At 38.0% G+C, this 21792-nt stretch overlaps 1 protein-coding gene across 2 annotated transcripts in view; it reads right to left on the reverse strand.

The window, feature by feature from the left end:
- acvr2aa (activin A receptor type 2Aa) overlaps positions 1 to 12770 on the reverse strand; it is a 67535-nt gene extending 54765 nt beyond the window's left edge. For both annotated transcript variants that reach the window (XM_036571251.1, XM_036571243.1), the window contains exon 1: positions 11404 to 12770. In XM_036571251.1, coding sequence (XP_036427144.1) covers positions 11404 to 11458 — 55 coding nt within the window. In that variant the 5' untranslated portion in view covers positions 11459 to 12770. The remainder of the gene's footprint in view (positions 1 to 11403) is intronic.
- Positions 12771 to 21792: the final 9022 nt, after the last annotated feature.

Genomic DNA, 21792 nt, shown 5'->3' on the forward strand with positions numbered 1-21792 from the left:
TAGTTATTTTTATTTCCTTTACATTCAATTGCTGTTTTGTATCGTCAGATTGAGTCCACACTTTTGACTTTTTTTACGTCAAATGTTAAAGATTTAATGCTGTTACTTCTAAAGGCCTCTGTATACTTTCAGAGAAATTACATCACTTTCGTGAGCTCACAAACTCACATACCCTCATTCATCTTTAAATGACTCCATGGCTTTTTTGCACTGACCAATCACATGGTGCGTTTGTCTGCAGAGTTCGCTCAGCTGCTATGTGCACAACATTGTGAGTGAAGCATCTGCATGTTGCCTGCAGTTGTTCGTTTTCTCCACAACTCTCTTTTATTTGTCCACAAAGCCAGGCAAACGGCATCTCTGCAAGAAGTACACCGAGGCCTTAAGGGTTAATGATTCACGCTACCTGCGGCAACAGTGAACTGGCTCTCAGGTGCCATCCAACAACTTTTGTAGCAAATCTTCTCACTGGCCATTGTTCTCGAAAGTGATGTGAAGACAAAATGTTCTTCTGGTTATGTATATTGCTTGGAGCCTACCCAACAATACTTTGGACTGACAGTCCAGAAAGATGCGGAGTTCCCTAAAGGACTACAATGGGATGAGACTTAGGAAATAAGAAGCCACAAATATGGCTGAAGATAGAAATTCCCCAGCTTGACTCAGACCATTTGACACATAGTAGAGATATGTGGTTTATCTCCAATCATATGATACAACACTAATGGGAGAAATAAACCCTTGTTACACGTTTCCAAATGAGTTATAAGCATCAAATATTGATTATGGTGCTTATGAGCTATTAACTGAGCAAATGGCTGCATGATCGTTATCACAGGCCTCTAAAACGCATCCAGCGAGCAATTACGCTATGCTGAAAAGCACTGAGACGTTGGTGATTCATTGAAATGAGATCCAAAAACAAGTACAAAATGAGCCTAATGACTGTATTTTTGTTTATTATCAAAATCAGAATAACGCTCACATCTGAAAGAAGAGGTTATTTTGGATAAGAATAAAATCCAGAACGTTAAGCTTTCCTATGTGTGGCAAACATATGTTGCGAGGGTTTTTTGTGCATGTCACTGAATCGACTGTCAATCATGTTTAACACACTTTTCGCTCCAAATCCCCTTTAAGCTGCTTTAGGAAAACCGAACCCCATCCCCCCGAAAAAGACACATCAACCACCATTAGCCTATCTGAGAGGAGCTTCACCTGTGAGGAGACAATTGCCGAATACAAGCTGGTAGGCGTCTGTCTGAGTGCGCGTTCTCAGATCAAGGACTGCAAAAGAAGATGGCTTTCAAACCAGCCTCCTCGTCGACTCAGTGAAACAAATCTACAGTGTTGTCACCAGAGCCACAAATGATCATACTGGAAATCCCAGACTGGATTTACTGGATAAGATTTGGTCCCAGCAGTTGTCAAGCTGTTTTAAAAGGGAATCATCTTTGTGTCTGACTGGGAGTCGCTGTTGACCAGTGAAATCAGTGTAAAAGAAGAAACAGAGCAAACATGAATTTAATTTCTGTCATATCAAAATACATTAACCTCAATTTCTTCGTAAAGTTATTTATATCATTTGAAAACACCAGCTGCCCTTTACACTGTGTCCAACATCACTTCTCCTTATTTTATTTTAAAGTACACAAGCGCTTTTGGAATAACTCCAAATACGCTTGGAATAACTTGTCATATTCATAATTTTGTATATTTCATATACAATACCAACAAAAAAATGTGCAGGTTTAAATATTCTAAACGTAGACAACAAGAGATACTTTTAGATGTTTTAGTATATTTTAAGTAACAAGCACAACAGCAATAAGACACTGTGATGTCTTATACTGTAGTTATCTGTTTATAGGAAAAGTGTCACTTTTGAAATATAATGTATAATGAATAGTAATTATATTATAACTTCAACAAGTCATTTTAGAAAAAAAAAAGTCATTTTAGAATCACCTACAGTTCTGTTCATCATTCCAGACGAAATCAAATTTTAATTCAACTTCAAATTCAATTTACTATTATTTACTTTACAGTTTTCTATTCATTATTAGTAAATATGATTCCAAAAAAGTTGGACAGGACTTGTATATTACAAGCATTTTATCCATTTATTGACAATAGTACTTTCATATTACTGAAAACATTGATTCCAAACTTTTGAATGGTGATTCCAAACTTTTGAGTGTGAGTGTATGACAGTTTTGTTTGTTATGAATGTTTTTTGCATCTCAGAGAGTTTTGGGACAACAGCGACAAAATGTATAATATGTTTATTATTTGTGGCATCTGAAAGAATATCCTCATGAATGAAGAACTAATTAATCTTACATTTTTCATCTCTATGAATTTGCGAAACATTCTCCCCAACTAAAAGTACTGAAAACAGTCAATACGCATCTTTTTGTTGGCTGCACCGCTGCAGACGCAAACCAGAACACGGCACAGGTCAAAGAAAACTGTCAGAGGACAAAGGCGACACGTTTGATTTCAAATAACCCTTCCGTCAGCAGTGGTCAACTGTGGTGGTAAATTATTCACAGAGGCACCTGCATCTTGGACAACAGCAGCTAACAACCTGCCTATGTCATGGAAGTCCACTTCAAGAGGCAGATCAAAATACGCTGCCAAGCGACGCAAGGTCAAGCTATCAATCAAGAATGCCAAACAAGCCAGAGTCGAAAAGAGTAAAAAGAAACGATCGTTGTCATTTAAACACGCTGCTGAGGGACCATCGTATTGAATAAAAAACGCAGCTAATTAAAAAAATGTCACTTGGGTGCGGCAGAGAAGAAGAGATACTGGACCTGAAGCATTATGAGCATTTATTATGTGTTATGTTCTCTAAAAATGAGCAAACGCTGCTTCACACCATTATGCCAGTTGCACTGCTGGCTTTGCATAATGGAACTAATAGTCATTCATAACACGGCAATAATCGCAGAAAGCCTGACCACACAGCATACGAGCTCAAACTGACATCTGATCTTGAGAGAGAAAAACATCCGTCCGATTGCCATTAAAGAAACATGCAGGAGCCAGCAACACTGATTGCATCAGGGCAAAGATACTTCAGTGAGGAAATAAACAAAACTAAATAACAGCAATAGTTAACAGTGGGGATGGGACAAGTATCGGTTTTACGTATCAGTGATACGCCGATTTAAAAAACCCAATAAATCTTTCAAATTTTGTAAACTATAATGATATGATAACCATGTATGATGACAGTCTTTTTAAAATGTGCTGAACGTAAAACAGCCTAGTGCTCCAGTCACCCTGCAAAGTAACAGGACAACACATTTACAGTTATAATCTAAACAGCATTCCTAGTAATAATTGCATATTTATTTAAATTCTAGTTGATATTTTGGTGCTATAAAGAAATACCAGCAGTCTAATGAAAAGTCAATTTAACAGTCAGGAAGAAATGATTTCAACTGTGCATTAGTGTTTTTTAAACATCACTATATTTTCAATATATCGCAATATTACAGAAACGTGAGATTACTTTAGTCATCGATATCATGATTGGAAACCCTTTATCATCCTACACCTAGATAACAGCAAATTTACTCCATTCATTGAAAGCTACACAGTGAAAATCAAGTCTTTAAACAGTTATTCTCCAGGGTACATTTTGTTTTTTCCATCTGAATTTACATGCCCAAATTCTAAGGCAAATTATTCAGTAACTGCATTAAAATAAATGTAAAGTGTTGGTGGAGTTTTTTGTAAAAGCTCCCCTCAAATTAACAGAAAATGTGTTTTATGATCATAAACATAATGCTATATGCTTACAATTTACTGCTGAAAGCCACAAATCTTAAGACGCTCTTTGTATTTTTTTATAAAAAAACTTTTTTACAGTGCAGATCACTGAAGAGACTCCATCTGAGATCCAGTTTATAGCTCAGGTTTGTAGGGGGTCAACCTTCGGTAGAAAAAAAATTGTGAGTTCAGCTTCTTTTATTATAAAGTTTTAAAATTGCCCATTTATTTGACTGGAAAAAAGACAGTTACAGCTCTCATATGACACGACCTTTTGAAAGTAGCTTATGAAATATGAAAGTTATGAAGTAAAGAATATGACGAAGTGTGTTTTGGAACCACCGGTGGTTCCGTGGAGTTACAGAGGTTTAAGCTGAATATATTTTTTGGAGAGGCCAGGGCAACACTAGAGGTTTCTTTCTATGCCAGTCATGACAAGCCATGTGACTTACAACCTTAATGAGAAAATATGACTAGCGTAGCTTTAAATGAAAGGAAACGTTTTTCAGTGACTCCTCAACACAGGCCTGCCTCTTTATCTTCGTTTATGTCATCTTGTGACCTCGTGCTGAAAACATGAGCCGTAATCCTGTAATAGCTGGAGTGCACGCAAATGCACAAGGCTTACTAAATTGCCCATCAGCATGCATGCTGTGTGACTTCACAAAGGGGGATTTATGAGGTAAATGTGTATTATCCCCAGCATAACAAAAATCTTTGTTTTGGGGATTTGCGGTAGAAGTGCTGTGGATATATAATGGCCCCCTGCTGAGCTGTCTGGATCTATTTTACAAGAGAAAAGATGCACCTTTTGTCTAAGCCGCGCCACAGCCATGACTCTGTATAATAGAAGGTCAAAGAGGTGATGATGATGAATCTCCATTGCCTACTTGGACCTGACTGATATGAAAATTGAGCGACCAAAAACAATATTAAAGAGTTACAAATCCCAGTAATTGATAAAGCAGGCTTACATGAATTTATATTAAACATGTAAATGCACGTGACAACCTATACATCAGTTGAGCCCCATTACCTACACTGGACAATTCAAACTAAGCGATGTGAATGCATAAAGTGCAACTTAACACACAAGAATATAAGGCATTAGACTGATGAGGAAAGGCTCTTAAAAAGTCATTAATTTGCTAGCTGCTTGATTGGTTTTAGTGTTAGCGTTTGCTGGATGATCAGTTATATCTATCTACTTCAGTAAAACAGGTGACCTTCAGTGTCCTTTTAATATCTGGTAAACACTCCAGCTAAACATGGACAGAAAAAAGAAAAGGAGAAGATGGTCGTCTTCCTATTAGGCATTTCTACAGTATCTAAGTGGTTAACTTTAAAGCTTCTGGTCATATTTATTCTTAGTCAAACTATAAATCATTTAGTAATTTATTATCAGTTCCAATTCAAATGGGATTTAGAATGTAGATGTATTCAGACGCATTAAAATATTGTGACTAAAAGAGAGGGTCCAAATATTCTTCATGCATAAGGCTGTAAAAGAAAATGATGATTCACGGCAACAGATTTATGTGTAATAAGACATTCATTACAACCCAAACCACCAGTGTGAGTATCATACCCGTTACCACACACTCTGCTTTAAAATTCTGAGACCACTTTGTTGTGATTTACATTTATTTGCTGTCAAAGGAATTGGGCAATGAAAAAGCTGTATATGGAAATTTTTAAAAACAGCCGTGCTCGGTCTGTAAGCTATGCACAGCTCCATCTTTATTAGATCCCTTCACAGTTTGAAGCAAAAGCTGAGTTCAACACTCTGACAATTAGCGATAGGCTCTTTTTTCTGCTTACCCCAAGTTCCATTATTCATCGGTGTAATGTTTTTGTCGGACTGTTCAGCGGGATGGCCAAGAATAGTCAACGCCCCAAACTGACTGACTGCACAATGTTTTCAAAAGTTGGCCCCCAGTGTAGGTGGCGCCATTCTGGGGCCTACGCATGACACGGTCAATTGTCTTGATTTTGCATGGCATGGCAATATCAAGAAAAACGTTTGTTTGACATCCTAGATGCAGCAAGAAAGACCTGCTGCCATAAAGAGGGACCACCGTTTTCTAATTGTAGACGGCTACTTACAGCTTACAACAATACTGTATTGGAAACTAGAATACTGATGTGGTGTGGGTTGTTTCACATTTGAGACAGCAGTAAATACGCTGATTGCAAAATCTGTGACATCAGTATTTTTAGGATGTGACCAACAAATATTTTAAAACATCAATTATTTTAAGCATTTAAAGATAAATCGTACCAATGAGCGCCGTGACTTTCCATTAAATATGTGATGTTACCAAACCGACAAATGCTATGGTTCAAGCTTAATATGTTTTATTTGTGACTGTGGCGCACGCCACAGTGATACAACACAATATTAAAGTGTAATGGTACAAATCAGAATTTACAGGCACTTATTGAGTAGTTAGGTTAGACAGAATTAGGATCAGTATCAGTATCCAGTTTCAGCAGATACTTAAGGATCAGGTATCAGCATCGGAAGGGAAAAAGTGATGTTGGTATATCCCTAATTACACCCGTATTTCCTAGTTATGCATATTTCTCTAATGTTAGCTGGCTAGCACACAATTTTCTCCATAATGCATATGCACCATGTACTGCTATCTGATATTTTTGACATTTTTAGTATTACACAGTATGGTAGTAAAGGCAATTTAATGTTGTAACAGTGAATATTCACTGCAGGGTCGCTGACAATGTGTTGGGATGGTTCTGAGAAAGTTCTGAAAAACGTCTGGAGGCCTGTAGAACGCAAATCTGTTCTTGTTAAATGTTTTTTTTTTAAACCGCAATAATAACTACATTTCTGATGGTCGAAGGCCTTTGCTATTTAGTAATTACTCAAATCTTTCCTCCATATCCTTTGTCCCCGTATTTCATTCGTCTGTGATGTTTCATGAGCTTCCGGAAAAGCAAACATATTGTATTGGTGTTTTTTTTGATAATTAGTAAATGTTCAGATCCAAAATATCTTTAAAAGTTCAAAAAAAAGTAAAGAATGACTGCCAAGTGTTTCTGTCTTAATGTCAACATTCGTGGGTTAAGCTAAATGAATCCTACTGTAAAAGTTGTTTCTTATGTGTGTCTTGACCGCGTCTTGGTAAATCTGATTCATTACAAGCAGCATGAGGTATGAATAACGTGTAATTAACCTTGCAATGGCAGCTACCCAGCTTTGGTCCACTTGGCACTTGTACGCTTTAGCCATGCCAAACCTTGTGTTTGTTTGAGCCAATCGACTTGAAAGTCGTACCTGGATTACTCCCCTGGTCGAACAGTGAATGTCTTTAATTTCTGGGCTACATAAGCACTTGAGCCTGGGGTGAGTTTTAGCAGCAACAGAGACTCCAATTATATTGGAAAATCCTCTTTCAGGACAATTTCAACAAGGTATAGCAGGCAAACCACTCTATCCTCAAACACCAGGGATGCCACTAGGGCTGTGCATTCAATTTAGCCCACAGCAAATAATTCTCTTATTACTGCAGCGAAGTACTCGCACAAAACTTTTAATATGCCTTCTGCACTTCGATGCTTCTCCTAGCCAGAACCAGGAACCTTCTTTCCACCAATCTGCTTCGAATCAATATCACAGATAATCGTAGGGGACTAAATTATTGTGATTGTATCATTGCATTCATTTGATATTTAGTGCTGTTCCTAACGGTCAAGCAGCAATTGCAGTATTTCACAATTAACTGCAAAGGCTAAACATGATGATATGTAATAAACTGTGCATTCCTATTTCAACTCAGTGATGTATTAGTTTAAATTGGACTGTACACACGCATACACACACACAACAGAAGTGGACCTAGGCCCTGTTAACAGATTTCAACAAGGACGCGAATAGTAGCGCACAAGCCTACACATACACATGTATTATTTCCCCTCCGACTGCTCTGTGATAGCCATGTTCCACCAGCTAGGTCTCCGAAAGCATCATTCACTCCTACAGTCAAATCTCTGGACAGCTGAATTTTCATTCATCTCTTTTTCCTGGTAACAGGCTATATACAAACAGTCAAAAGAAAACAACATGCATTTCTTATCTCTGGATAAAAATGGTGCCTTACAAACTAAACTGATTCATTCAGTCCATTTAATCATTAAGACATAAACAAAGTCATTCAGAGTTTGACCTGAAATGCACCTTTGCAGAGAAAGAATTGTTTACAGCGATGCTGATATGAACCAGACAGAAAGGGTTGCCTCTCAAAGTTACACCACATGAAGCTGAAATGGTTGTGAATATGTTGCTGGATGCCTGAGATGTTGTTTTGTGATAACCCTGAGATAAACAATTCTTAATCTAGTCACAGTAGAGAGGACTATACAGGATGTATTGCAAAACAGTACATAAAAAACCTCCCTTCTTCAGATTTACCACCAGTTTACCAACATATACATACATTTCACATAAAAACACATGTAGGTTCATTGGTTATTAGACAGCAAATGAAATGACTATAACTGTATTGGCATGGCGACCCCTGGATCCTATTATCCTATTACCACCATTGTAAAGAAGTCATTAAGTTTCTCTACAATCACATCAAAACACTCCGAATGACTCAGTAATTAGATTATACAAAATTTTCTTAAAAAATTGATGGAATTCCTCTTCATTCTGCTTCTGCTTTTGTTCTAAAAAGCAGATATGATAATCCATTTGCAAATGCAATAAGCGGACTTGCTTCTCAATCTTGGGTGTGATAACATCTTTAAAAAGTGTGCTTCATTGAGCCAAGTTGCCTTCAGATTTCTCCAAAAGCTAAAGTCACAGTGAGCTGCCAAGTTATTCTTTTTAACCTTCAGAAGCTGCAGTTAATGCCAGGAATACTGAAAGCATGGCGTTATTCAACAATAATTATTTCTCACTCATTGCTTATTAAAAAGTGCAGGTTCTACACTTTCAATCGATGTCACATTTCTGTTCATAAGTGCAAGCAGAAATCTTTTTATGATGTTTTAATGTAAATATACTTTACATGTTTTACATGTTTCTCATTTCTTGACGTTGAAAGAAACAGAAAAAATTGGTGGAGCAGACTGTTAATAATTACAGATACAGAATGTGAACTGAATGTAAATATAATTCATTGTAGAACCTACTACACTAATACACAACAATTATGTCATTACATATATAGTATAGCAAAATGAAAATAACTCTCGCCTTCTAAGGAGAACTGTGAAAATGATGCATAAATGATCATATATGAATTAATTTTACATGACCATCTAAAAAAAACTCAAGGTGTTTTATTTATTTTCCCATTTTGAGAGGCCTCCCAGGCCACGTGAGAAGCCTGAAGAGTGAGTCCAGAGCATTAAACTTCTATTGACAGTTGAGGCTTTTGCCTCATGGAAATCCTGTTACGGTAAAAGGAGCCCTCAAAGGCAGTAAACCAGCCAAGTGCTTCGCTCTCAGCTGTGAACCTGAGTAACAACACACTTGCTCCGATACCTTCTAAATTAAGTGTTGTAACCGGTGACACGGAAAGCGAAAAGCCTGAAAACACACCGGGCAAACCTCCAACAAATGAGTCAAAATGTACCACTGACATTTAGCCTTCACACTCAAAGCGCTTTTGCCCTGTGAGAAGAGGAGAAAAAGTGTGTCTTTTGTAAATACTTGCAAATGACTGTGTTATCAGATACGTTCTTCCTACTCTATCAGTCAAAAGACTCAAAACACTGATCTTAATCTATTCATTTGACTGTTTCAGCTGCAATTAGGACTGCAGAATAGTAAATAATATATAGGATAAACAAGCATACAGATGACATTACTCCTAAATTAAGTCATAAACTGATACGACATTCCACATCAAGCCAAACCAGAGCTAGACAGTGCATGTTCGTTCGATTACTTTTCAAAGAATAACCCACTTCTTCCTTTAGGAGGACAGTCACACACAAAACTTCTTCAACAAACCAAAACAGACACTTATAAAACATCCTCCAGTCAGTATCCTACATGGATCTGAACTGTTTTTCTTCTGATGTCCACATGCAAATATGAGCTCTGGTCCAGTCAGTTTGATCAAATGCTTACCCTCCCGTTCTTCTGATAACTGATAAAGCTACGTTCAATGTCGCCTACCAGCTGAAGCTCTCAGCAGAGAGGGGAAGGAGGGGGAATACACGTTACCCATAAAAAATGCAGTAGCAGCACAGAGAACATTAATTATAGACTAGTTATTATCACATATATTAAAAATCCAATGTTGTTCACATTCATGAATCTGCTGCACTGTTCTCCAGGCCACTGTGAGCTTTACTGGTGGACATTTACCAGCAGTGAAACCCACTAAGAGGCATTTAGATGTGTGCCACTACATATTTTACAAGCGAAGATGACCTCAACATCTTAGAAAAAGCACCACAAAGTATATTACTGGGTTATAACCTTTGGATCATACACATCTGCAAATAAAACAGGCCTTAGAAAGCATTTTGAACCAGACGTGGTTAATTTAAGCATCAAAAAAAACCCATGCAGCCTTCCAAAGAACAGTGCAATATACAGTTGGTTATCATTTGCGCAACTTTAACCTTTGTAATGTCGATATTGCAGGAAGCTGCAGTTTGCAAATAAAACACAAAACTGTTTATTGCATGCTGTGATTCTCCTGAATCACCTCAGACCTTCCAGATCAGCGTCTCTCCCATAGAGAAATCTGATATATGGCCATATATGCACATATATAATAAAGGGGCAGACATATATTCAAAGATATATGTACATGTATGTAAGTATCAAATACTGGACATATACACATAAAATGTGGATCATATATACATGGTTGAATACATATGTGAGAAATATATGCCTTCCATATATGTATGTTTTCTACCATATATTGTTAAATATGTATAACACATATATGTTTGAGTATGTTAATATATTGCTGAAATATTCCCTATATCCCAATGTCCCATATTTGAAAATAGCCAAATTTCAAATTAGTTGGCATATATGTCATATATATGTCCACATGTGACTAACGTAAGTTGGATATAAGAGAAATCCATATATGCTAATATATGTCATATATTTTCCATATATTGCCGTATATCAGATGATTAGTAATCCTGGTCAAAACAATGCATAGCAATTCTCCCTGAAATCAAACCAACATATTTCAGTATTTGTCATTATGGCATATTGCATATCGTATATTCTTTAGAAAGGGTGGCTCTTCAAAGGTTCTTTAGTAAAGGGAATGGTTCTATTTGGAACCATGAGCTCTATACAGAACTATCTGCATGCTTTAATGGTTCTTTGCCTGGTGAAATGGCTCTTCAGACTGACGGGGAATCTATACAGAACCTGTTTGAAAATTCTATATAGCACCAAAAGGGTTCTTCCACAGTTAAGATGTCAAGCTTGTAACAATAGCAGAACCCTTTTTGGTGCTTTACAGAAAAGATACAAGACATTCTCCATCAATCTGAATCCTTTCACCGTGTAGAGTGTAGAGTGTAGCAGTATTATAGTCGTTTTCCCTAAGTATCGTGTACCTCCCACCCCAAAGCAATCCAAGCAACACAAGCGAACTGACTCACCTGAAGAGCAAGAGATGAGGAACACGCCGAATGCAAGTTTTGTAGCTGGACCCATATTTTCTTCTTCTTCTCCTTTTAAATCTGGTATCCTTTTCGTTTATATGACAAGAGTCCAACAGCTGCAGCTTCCAGCGGTTTCCCGTCAAAACGGCCACAGTCTTTAACAGTACGACTGCTCACTCGTTTAAAAACCCATGTCAGGGACTCGGTGATGTGTAGATGAAAAGCAAAATACAATCCTTTTAAGGGTCAAACTGTGGTCTTATATTAAAGTCCCAGCAGCCAAGGATGTGTAGCTAGAGATCCGGACCAAAAACAAAATAGGAAAACAGGGGCAGTTCAGTAAAACTGAAGAAATCAGTTAAAACAGTTCAGTATAATATGAGTACGTATTCCTTGCGAAGGTTAATCACAAATCCCACATTAGCAGTTTTGAGTTCACTCAGGCAAAAAAAGACTGAAAATCTGCCTGAGGTGAAAAAGCAAAAAAACTGTCAAAGCTCCAAACCCAGCCGTTCAATAACCTCTCCTTCGGTAGGGTTAAGTGGGCCACTTCCCATGCCCAGTGATGACAACTTGTCACTAAAAAAAGACTAAAAATCAGTTTCCTGCGAGAAAAAAAAAATCATTCAAAGATCCAAAGAAAGCGTCCCACACTCTCACTCACTTCATGGGAAAGTCACCATCCTACAACTACGTGCGGTGTTATGAGAGCCGAGGGAGGCAGATAACGTGGATAATTTATGTGTACGAGCATTAATGCTTGGTCGAATAGAGAGATTAGAGGTTAGATGGCTTGAAAGGATGGGAAAAAAATGACCCCGCATTAAATGCCGAGCCACCTTTTCCCCTTTTTCCCCCGGACTTCACCGCACTAATTCGGCTGAAGTTGACAGGGAAAACAAGCTTAACGTGGCTAGCTAACGTGCTATATATCCCACATTCCGCTCCAGCTAACCCAGCTCTCTCCCTCTTCTTCTCGGGCTCCAGAGAACCAAAGAGCAATCTCTTTTCTTTCGTCGTCCGAACGGTTTTGGTTCAAATATCTTAAAATATCGTCGTGGCGAAATTTCGACGGCTTGATAATGTCCTCTTGCCCGGATCGGCTCCTTCGGCGACGGTTAGCATGGCCAGCTATCCAACGGCAGCAACTTCAACAAGCGAAAGAAAGAAATAAAGAAAAGAAATGTTGTCAAGGCGTTGATAACTTCTCTCAGTACGATCCTCTCGGTTTATGAAGCTTTCTCGCCTTCATTTGCCTGCTACGATGAATCTCGGGTCAGTTTTAGCCCCCTCCCTCTCCTTCTCCTCCTCCGTCTCTCTACGCTGCCTTCAATAAAGTGGCTCGCACTGTAGGCTCTACTGTATTCAAGATGGCAGACCGGGCGGATTGTTTTTGTTTTTTTCTGCTCCTCGCTCTCTTTTTCCCGCCCATTTCGCACAGACGTAACGCATGTTTGATGACTGACAGGCATTTTGTCCAATCAGAGGGGTGAATACCGAAGGCCAGATTTCTCGGTGACCAATCAAGGCGTCCCTCCCCAGAGGGAAGGCGGGATTGGATGTGTGGAGACGGTGGGCAGTTTAGCCATGGCTAGCTGGGGGGAGGTTGAGCATGAATTCTTACTACAATGTGATGTAACACACTTCAGGGCAGCTTAGAGGTCCTATTCAGTGCCAAAAATCTCCAAAAAGACAGATTGTTTATCAGTTTATTCTTTTATATCTACTTTCTAATGAGAAATCCTCCACTATTAGCAATGCTGTACCTTTGGTGGTGGTCAAACCTTGCAGTGTCCTACACTCTTAAAACAAATGGTTCTTCATCTTTACTAAAGGCAAGGGTTGTGTTTAGAACCACAAGCTCTATATAGAACCATTTCATGCTTAAATGGTCCTTTGCATGGTGAAACCGTTCGTCAGATAGATGGAGAATGCATTGCATGTGGTTCTGTAGCTATAAAACTTAATCGAAAATGGTTCTATATAGCACCAAAAAGGCTTCTTCTACTGTTACAATGTCAAGCTTATAACAATAGAACAACCCATTTTGGTGCTATATAGAGCCATTTTTAATAACGTTCTATGTACAACAATATACAACACATTCTCCATCAATCTGAAAAAAACATTTAAGCATGAAACACATGGCTCTATATAGAGCCTTTCCCTTTACTAAAGAACCCTTGAAGAACCAATTTTATGAGTATTGCACCAAAAAGAGTTCTTCTATTGTTACAATGTCAAGTTTGAAACAATAGGAGAACAATTTTTGGTCCTATATAGTGCCATTTTCAATAACGTTCTGTGTAGAACCATATACAACACGTACTCTCCATCAATCTGAAGATGATTTCATCATGTAAAGAACTATTTAAGCATGAAATGGTTATACATGGAACTCATGATTATAAATAGAACCATTAATGTTACTTAAAAACCTTGAAGAACCATTTTTAAGTGTATAGGCAGATTTCCATGTAGATATTTGAATATATCACATAATTTGTCTAAGGTTCCCTATGAAAAAATGAGTAGTTTTAAAATCCATAACATGTGCTAAATGTTCTTTAGACTTAATATGTCTACCGTAATGCTCTTCAAGTCGCAACTTAGCCTGTGAATCCTAGTTTTGAGCTTTGTAGAATCTGTGTGCATCTAAACGTCTTATTACTCATGTTAGTCGGTGTCACAATATTTATACACGTGTAATTAATGGTAACGCAGAGCTTAACGCACAGCCACTATCTTAGAAAATACAAAAGGGTTCCAGTGTTTCCCTACAGAATTAGTCACAGCCAATTCTATGTGCAAAGTATGACAGCAACAGTAACAATACCATCAATCTGGGAGGATGAGGCTAGCATGCACCTTCTATGAGAAAAAACCGTATGTATTGTGAACTGCTGGATGCACAATAACATACTCAGATAACGCTCAGCTCTGTCACACGATCATGATGTTCACATGTTTTGCACTTACAGTAGCTATGATGCAAAAGTCAGATGAGTTATTTAGTTTTCAGTCAAAACGACCATTAAGTACATGAATTGCCAGCATCAGAAAAAAGCAAGAAACCTATGTTTAACAACAAATTAGATATATGATAATAGAACATTAGATATAAGATGATCCGCTTGCTTAAGGAAAAGGAAAGTCAAAGGAAAATAAGTGAAAAAGCAGGAGTTTCCAAAATGTTCAACATATCATTAAAAGCTACAGAGACAATGGGACGCCTAACAACCACCTGGAAGACCTGGTAGACACCAAAACTGTCCCCATTAAATAAACAGCACTTAAAGCTTTCATCTTTAAGAGAGAGGAACAGTGGATATCTGAGATGTGGAGTAAAGTTTTATGCACCGATAAGTTTAAATTTAATTGGGATCACTTAGATTGTGAGAAGCAGGAAATGCAACCAACTTCTAAGACTGAACTTTAGAGGTGTGGAAAAATATAATTGAAAAAAACAGACAGCAAGTCTCCAGAAAAGGAACAAAGCTGTTATAAAGGCAAAGGGTGGACACATTACAGACTGAAATAAATGATATTATACAGTTGTGTGCAAAGGTTTGTGCACCCCTGGTCAAGTGACATGCTTTATTGATTTTCTAAGTGAAAATAATTGAGCTAACACACTTCTGCACATTTTAGTGCACAGTTGCTGCTTATTTGCTAAATGCAACATATGGGGCAGGGATAAAACATAATATGAGGCACATTTTATATTGTATGTTTTAATACACAGAAATAAATAGAAACCGTAGACTAAAATTTGCAGACGAATTCTATATTTAAGTGTGTTGCTTGCAGACGATGTGCTATGTCTTAAGTTAAATATATATTTTCTGCTATCCTGTCATGGAAAACTGAGTTTTGCACAATATTATATTTTCATTTTCAGAGAAGATGACAAACAAAACCCGTCTTTTGAAACCCTGGATGACCAAGATCAATGTATTTCCCCTCCTCAGTGCGCAGTATGTATAACTATAGCCTGATGTTGATCTACGAATAGATATGATCCTTTCTGCCTCATTCAACCAAGTGTTGTCACTCCTGCAAAAATGCATCGCCGTCCTGTGATCTGAGCCCATGTAATGAGCGTGCAGCCTTTTCAGCATGTGCTGGCTTGGACACTTTTAAGGCTAAGGCCATCACAGAATGCTATTTTGGCTCGAACAGGGTGGTGACTTTGACAATATCCCTACTAAGCTACTATGAAGGTCAAACGCTGATGGGGACTGATATTGTCCCACCACTTTCTCTCCCACTCCTGATATTTAAAACCTTAAATAATGCTGAAGAACGCTCTTTTTTCCACTCACCCCCCAGCCCTCTTTCTCTCACATTCACTCTCTATCTTTCTTGCTCTGCCCCTTAGTCTGTATCACTCCAGAAAAACTCTGGATGCCTTTTAGCCAGCGAAATTAGATTAGTGTCACTAAAAGATGAATGCGAGTTCCAGAGGTGAAGGGAAAATAAGGTAGTGCAATTTGTGTTTGCCAAGAGCCACCTTGACATGCAAGTAACTTTATTTTGCACTTACCCTCACAAACTAATAGTCAATTGCTGGACTAACAAAAGGATGAGAAGTCTTAAGGCACATTTTACATGCTTCGTTTGCAGGCTTGATTCAGATCGTGACACTGTGATGCATGCAGAGTGGGTAGCTAAGGGCTTCTAGTGCCTCTGAAACACTGTCTTATATAGACTTGCATTCTCTTTTTTTTAAAAGATGTTGCCCTTTTTATTCATAGAGTGAAACTGAGCTTTTAATAGGGCCATAAGCTGTAATTTGGGCATTGATAGGAAGGCAATATATGCATTTTTTGCATTCATACTGAAATGCGCACTGTGGAATTCAGTAGGCAAGCTTATTTTCAAACTCGAACAACAAGTCTGTGATGTCTCAGGCTTGAAGAATGTGGTTCTTAAAGGTCTTCAGCTCACTATTGTTACCCATTTCACCTCAGAGAAAAAGGGTTCTTCTAAGTCCGGCGAAGTGCCTTTAGAAATCGGATGGCTTGGATAACTTCGTGTGCTTCTTGTAGAGCTGTTCTATTGGCAATATTAGAAGGTAACTGAGTATACAGCCTTTTTTCCAGTTAAACTCAACTTGATCCAACTTAAACTTCTTAGTTTGGTCAAAAGTTCTCCTAACTCTCATTTCTGGTTCTGCGTCTCAGTTTACTCAATTTCTTCACTAGCTGGGACTCTTTCAGACATTTAGTCCTTTTGGGCTTCCAGATATGGACAGTTGTGGCTTTGCTGGGCTCCTCTTGGGTACCTACTTATGGATGGCTGTGGCATCACTGGGGTTCAATCTCACAACCTCCTGTTGGGGTGAAGGCTTAGTCAGTTGCACCCCTTGGGAACACCCTGACGTTGTGCCCATATATGTTTAATGCCCTGTAAAAAATATGTATGTTTTTTTTTGGTGCAACTATCTAATAATTCATTCCAACCTCAGGAGATTGTGAGTTTGAACCCCAGTGATGCCACAGCCATAAGTAGGTTCCCAAGAGGAGACTGTGTGATGAAGAGAGTTAAAAAAAACAAATTCTATATTATTTTCTTATTACTCTCTGAAAAGCAGAACTAAAAAAAACTGAGAGGACTTTTGACTAAACTTAGTTGGAGTTGGATGAGAAAAACTGTTACCTTATACATTCAAGCTGAGCTGACTTTCATTTTTAACAGCGAAAGCCCAGATTTTCAAAGGTGTATTTTTCTTATCTGGCCCTATCTGCTGTTTAGGGCTATTAGAATTATCAATCTAAACTGCATTAACAAAGTGAAGGAAGTGGATTTACTCAAAAAACTGCTTACAGAAAGCACTGAAATTGGTTCACCGCTAAACACTTGTGAAACATTTTGTCGCAGGGTCATCGGGCGGAATTCTGCACATTCCTCGCATCGTTCCTCTCCTTGAGCTTTTTAACTTTTCATCAAAGTGCTGAAAATGCCAGAGCTTATCTCAGCCCAGATTTTAAAGAGAAGCATGTCGAGATGTCAGGAACAGGAAGGCTGTATCTGTCCAAGTGCTGCATGTCACCCTGTAACGCCTTTGAATGCGTAGCCAAATAACGCAGCCAGTCAAGGGCATAGTTTTGAATTCAGGGTTCTTACTATGAAGCTGGAGAAACTATGGATGTCAAATAGTAGGTCTGCACAGTATAGACATAAAATGTGATGTTTGATAAAGCTGTTGGATGTTATGATAATGATACTAGAAATGATAAATTGTTATTAAAATAGTGGAACTTTGCTGCTCTCCTAATGGCAAAAAAAAAAAACAGAAAATACAAAATTATAAAACCATTTATGTTTAATTTTACTGTGTCAAATTGAAATACTGCAAGCATATTTTTGTGACTGATATGGGCGCCCCCTTGTGGAGAACTTGTAGCTTGTGAAATGTGAGTGAGTTCCATGAGTCTAAAAACAGTCAGGATTCCCTGAGGAAGTTTTTCAGTCAGAGGACAAACATGACTATGTGTATTTTATTTTTAAAATAGGCCAACACAACTGAATAATTACAGATGTAATTCTTTAAAAAGCTTCTTATGATGATTCAAGTTTGTTGTAACAGTAGTCATTATTACTTCATAAATTTTACCATGCAGACTTTATTGAGTCATTGTAACTAATAATATTCATAATATTTTGTAACTTTAGCTGAATGTATAAGTCAGTCATTCTCTACGTGGGAGAACAGGATCTGTTCTGTTATTACCGCCCAATGTGTTTATCGCAGAAACTCATAATGCTGCTGTACTAAGCAGCTAACTTTAGCTATTGGAGCTAGTTTACCATTTGAGGCAACAAAACCAAGGTTATCCTCTTATCTTTATTCTCACCACAATATCATTCAGCCAGTAACTGTATGTGTCTTCAAAGCTTTTACTCCTAGCATAACCATGAAATGGGTGTAGCATACCCATTGAATTGGAGATAGTGTTTCCATTAAAATGGGTGTAGCATATCTATGGAAACAGGTGTACTACAGCAGTGGAAATGAGTGTAGGGTATCCATCGAAATGGATGTAAAGTGACTATAGAAATCAGTGTAGCTGTGTGCGTACATCAGTGGTGTAGCTAAAATTTGAGACGTTTTTAACCATGAAATCATCAAATTTCTATTATCTGGACAATAATGTAGTAAAGGGTAGAACTGCACAATCCACAATAAGAGTAGAACTGTACTAGACATTGTTACTCCTAGTGTAACCATGGAAATGGGTGTAGTGTATCTATGGAGTTTGGTGTAGAGTGACAATGGAAATAGATGTAGCGTATTCACAAAAATAAGTGCAGCGTAAAAATGTAAATAGGTGTAGCATATCAATAGAAATGTGTGTAGTGTATCTATGGAAATTAGTGTAGTGTAACAATGGAAATGGGTGTAGGATATCAAAGGATATGAGGGCAGCATAACAATGGAAATGTGTGGAGTGCAAAAATAGCAATGGGTGTTGTGTGTCAGTGGAAATGGGTGGTGCGTAACAATGGAAATGGGTGTAATGTATCCATGGAAATTAGTATAGTGTAACAAAGGAAATGGGTGTAGTGTATTCAAAGAAATGATGGCAGCATAGCAATGGAAATGGGTGTAGAGTATCAATATGAATGGGTGTAGTGTATCCATGGAAATGAGGGCAGCATAACACTGATAATGGAAATTAGTATAGTGTAACAGTGGAAATGTGTGTAGCATATCAATGAAAATCAGGGTAGCATAGCAATAGAAATGGGTGTACCTTAACCATGGAAATGGGTGTAGCATAAACATAGAAATAGATGTAGCATAAACATGGAAATGGGTGTAGCGTATCCATGGAAATTAGAATAGCGCATAAATGGAAATGGGTGTAGCGTATCCATGGAAATTAGAATAGCGCATAAATGGAAATGGGTGTAGTAATCAATGAAAATGAGGGTAGAAAACAATAGAAATGGGTGTAGAGTAACCATGGAAATGAGTGTAGCTTACTGATCCATGGATCTTTATTCTTCAACTCACGTTATAATTCAGTTTGTATTAACTAAATTACAACAGCTGGGCAGTATTGGCTCTATTTAGCAATTTCTTTTACAAACTTGGACTAACTTGGAAAGTGGGCAGGGCAGTACAAACTATGTCAATGTGGCCTGTGATGCCTTTTCTATAACTGTCTGACCCTGTCCACTGAGCAAATGTCCGGGCGTGAAAATACAAGAAACCAGCAATACAGAACAATTAAACATTTACACGGATTTTCTATGCCGTCAGACTAAATAGCTTAAGTATTCTTTCAAGGACGAGGTCTGTTTGAAAGGTGAGGCGGTTACAGAGATGAGGTCAATGACAACATGACCCCCGCCTGAAAAACGAGCTCTTTGTCTCTGAGCCCTGTTCTCACTCTGCCTAGCTCCTGCAGCACATCAGGCCAAGAACCAGCAAATCAGTTAAATAAAGTTTAGGCCTTTGCATGTGGCAGAAATCAATAACTAACCAACATCATGACTGACCCCGTCTATTGTTTGATGTGATTCTTTGGTCTTAAGACAAAAATACTGTGATAAACAGCATTTAACGTTTAAATATGCAGTCAAGTCTCATTACCTTTGCAACTACATTTATGCATGGGACTATATCATGTAGAAGAGTTATTCCTCTCATTTTGCTGTACGTTCATGTTAATATAAAGACTTAATTAAGTAATTACATACTTATTATTAATTAATTACATTCTGTATTGACTGGTTGAAGCACTTCTATTTTTTACTCGTTTCATAGTAAAAAAAATCACAAAAAATGGGAAAATAGCAAATAATATTTCATCAAATTTAAATCATAATGAAATTTCCTCTTCTACTTACAAATACATAAATGTGCAGGAAATGTGCATTAAATATGTAGAATCTGCACTTTGACAGAATTTTTCCACTTGTTTAAATGTGCTGTTAGAAAGAAACAAATAAAATAAAATTACAACATGATTAGGCTATCACCAGTGATAACTCCAACTTATAAGGGTTAAAACCTCTTAAAACTTTGGCTTTGGCATGTGAAAAGAATGGCCTTGTCCATTAACTAGCAAACAAAGTTACCATATTCCACTATTTATATATAAATAGTCATGGTTTACCTCATTGTTCTTTGATTCGATTGGTCTATAGCCACCTTAAAAAGACAGTCTAACATTAAATACTCAGTCAAGTCTCATTGCCTTTTCAGCTACATTGCTTATGATGAAGGGCTTGTAGTGAAAGATACAGTAAAGAGGAATGTTGTGTATAAGGTCATCTTCATAGCTCCACTAAGCAGGAATGCTGTTTAATTTCACACAGCTGACAGGGAAACAGTCAAGAGTATATGTGCCGGACTCTCCTGTAGAGATTGAAGTTTGTGGAAATGACCAGTCAGACGTCACAACAAAAGAAAAAGTGCAGATTTGAATGCTGAATTGAAGATCTGTCAATATGAAATGTAAGATGGATGTAAGTGTAGCCTAATTCATGGTGGTTTTAGGTTTGCAATTCATTATTATGTATTGCTATTATTATTTTTCTTGGATTTTTTGCCTCTCTGAATGACTTTTTTGGGATAGGTTTCGATGTAGACTTATAAGGTACCAAACTGAGAGTGTTTATGTGTTGACAGGAAGAACCGGAGTGAGAGCTGAGCGCTGAGAGGGGCAGATGTTTGGACTAGAGCAAACTCTTAGAGCAAAGCTCTGTTCATGTACGGCATGGCTGGGGTCAACTTCAGACTGTTAAAAAAGCACAATAACCTGTGCATAAGCAGTGTTGTCTCCAATAGTTGTGACCACTACATTTGGTGTCAGAAGTGAGATCACTCCTTAGCAGTTTGGAGAGAAATGTTGATACTATGAACTCAAAGATAATCGTCAAAGAAAAATGAGCTCAGCCAAAGATTGTAGAGGAAGGTGCAGCATGGCGGAGACAGGCCACAAAGACAATGGTAGTGTGCCAAGGACTGGCAGCAGAGTCAGGTGGACGATGACGAAAGAAGCGGCAAGGAGTGGTCCTGGATGAGGGCCACTGAGGACGCCTGGGCGGTGGCCGGCCACACGGACCTCCCGCTGAAGCTGTGTGGCAGCCTGGGCTCTATTTTGGTCCTGTGGGGGTCCTGACCACTGAACAAGACCAGGGTGAAAAGAGGCTAAAAGTATGCAGAGGAACAGACAGACTACAGTCTGTAATTGTAGAACTACAAAGTGCTCATATATGGTAAGTGGGATCGAATGGACAGATATAGGACAGATATAGAGATGTAGATACAAGGAGGCATTCCTAATAAAGTGCTCAGTGTGTATATATATATATATATATATATATATATATATGTGTGTGTGTGTGTGTGTGTGTGTGTGTGAGTGT

This window comes from Colossoma macropomum, unplaced genomic scaffold, assembly GCF_904425465.1.
Source record: "Colossoma macropomum unplaced genomic scaffold, Colossoma_macropomum, whole genome shotgun sequence".
Classification (NCBI taxonomy): Eukaryota; Metazoa; Chordata; class Actinopteri; order Characiformes; family Serrasalmidae; genus Colossoma; species Colossoma macropomum.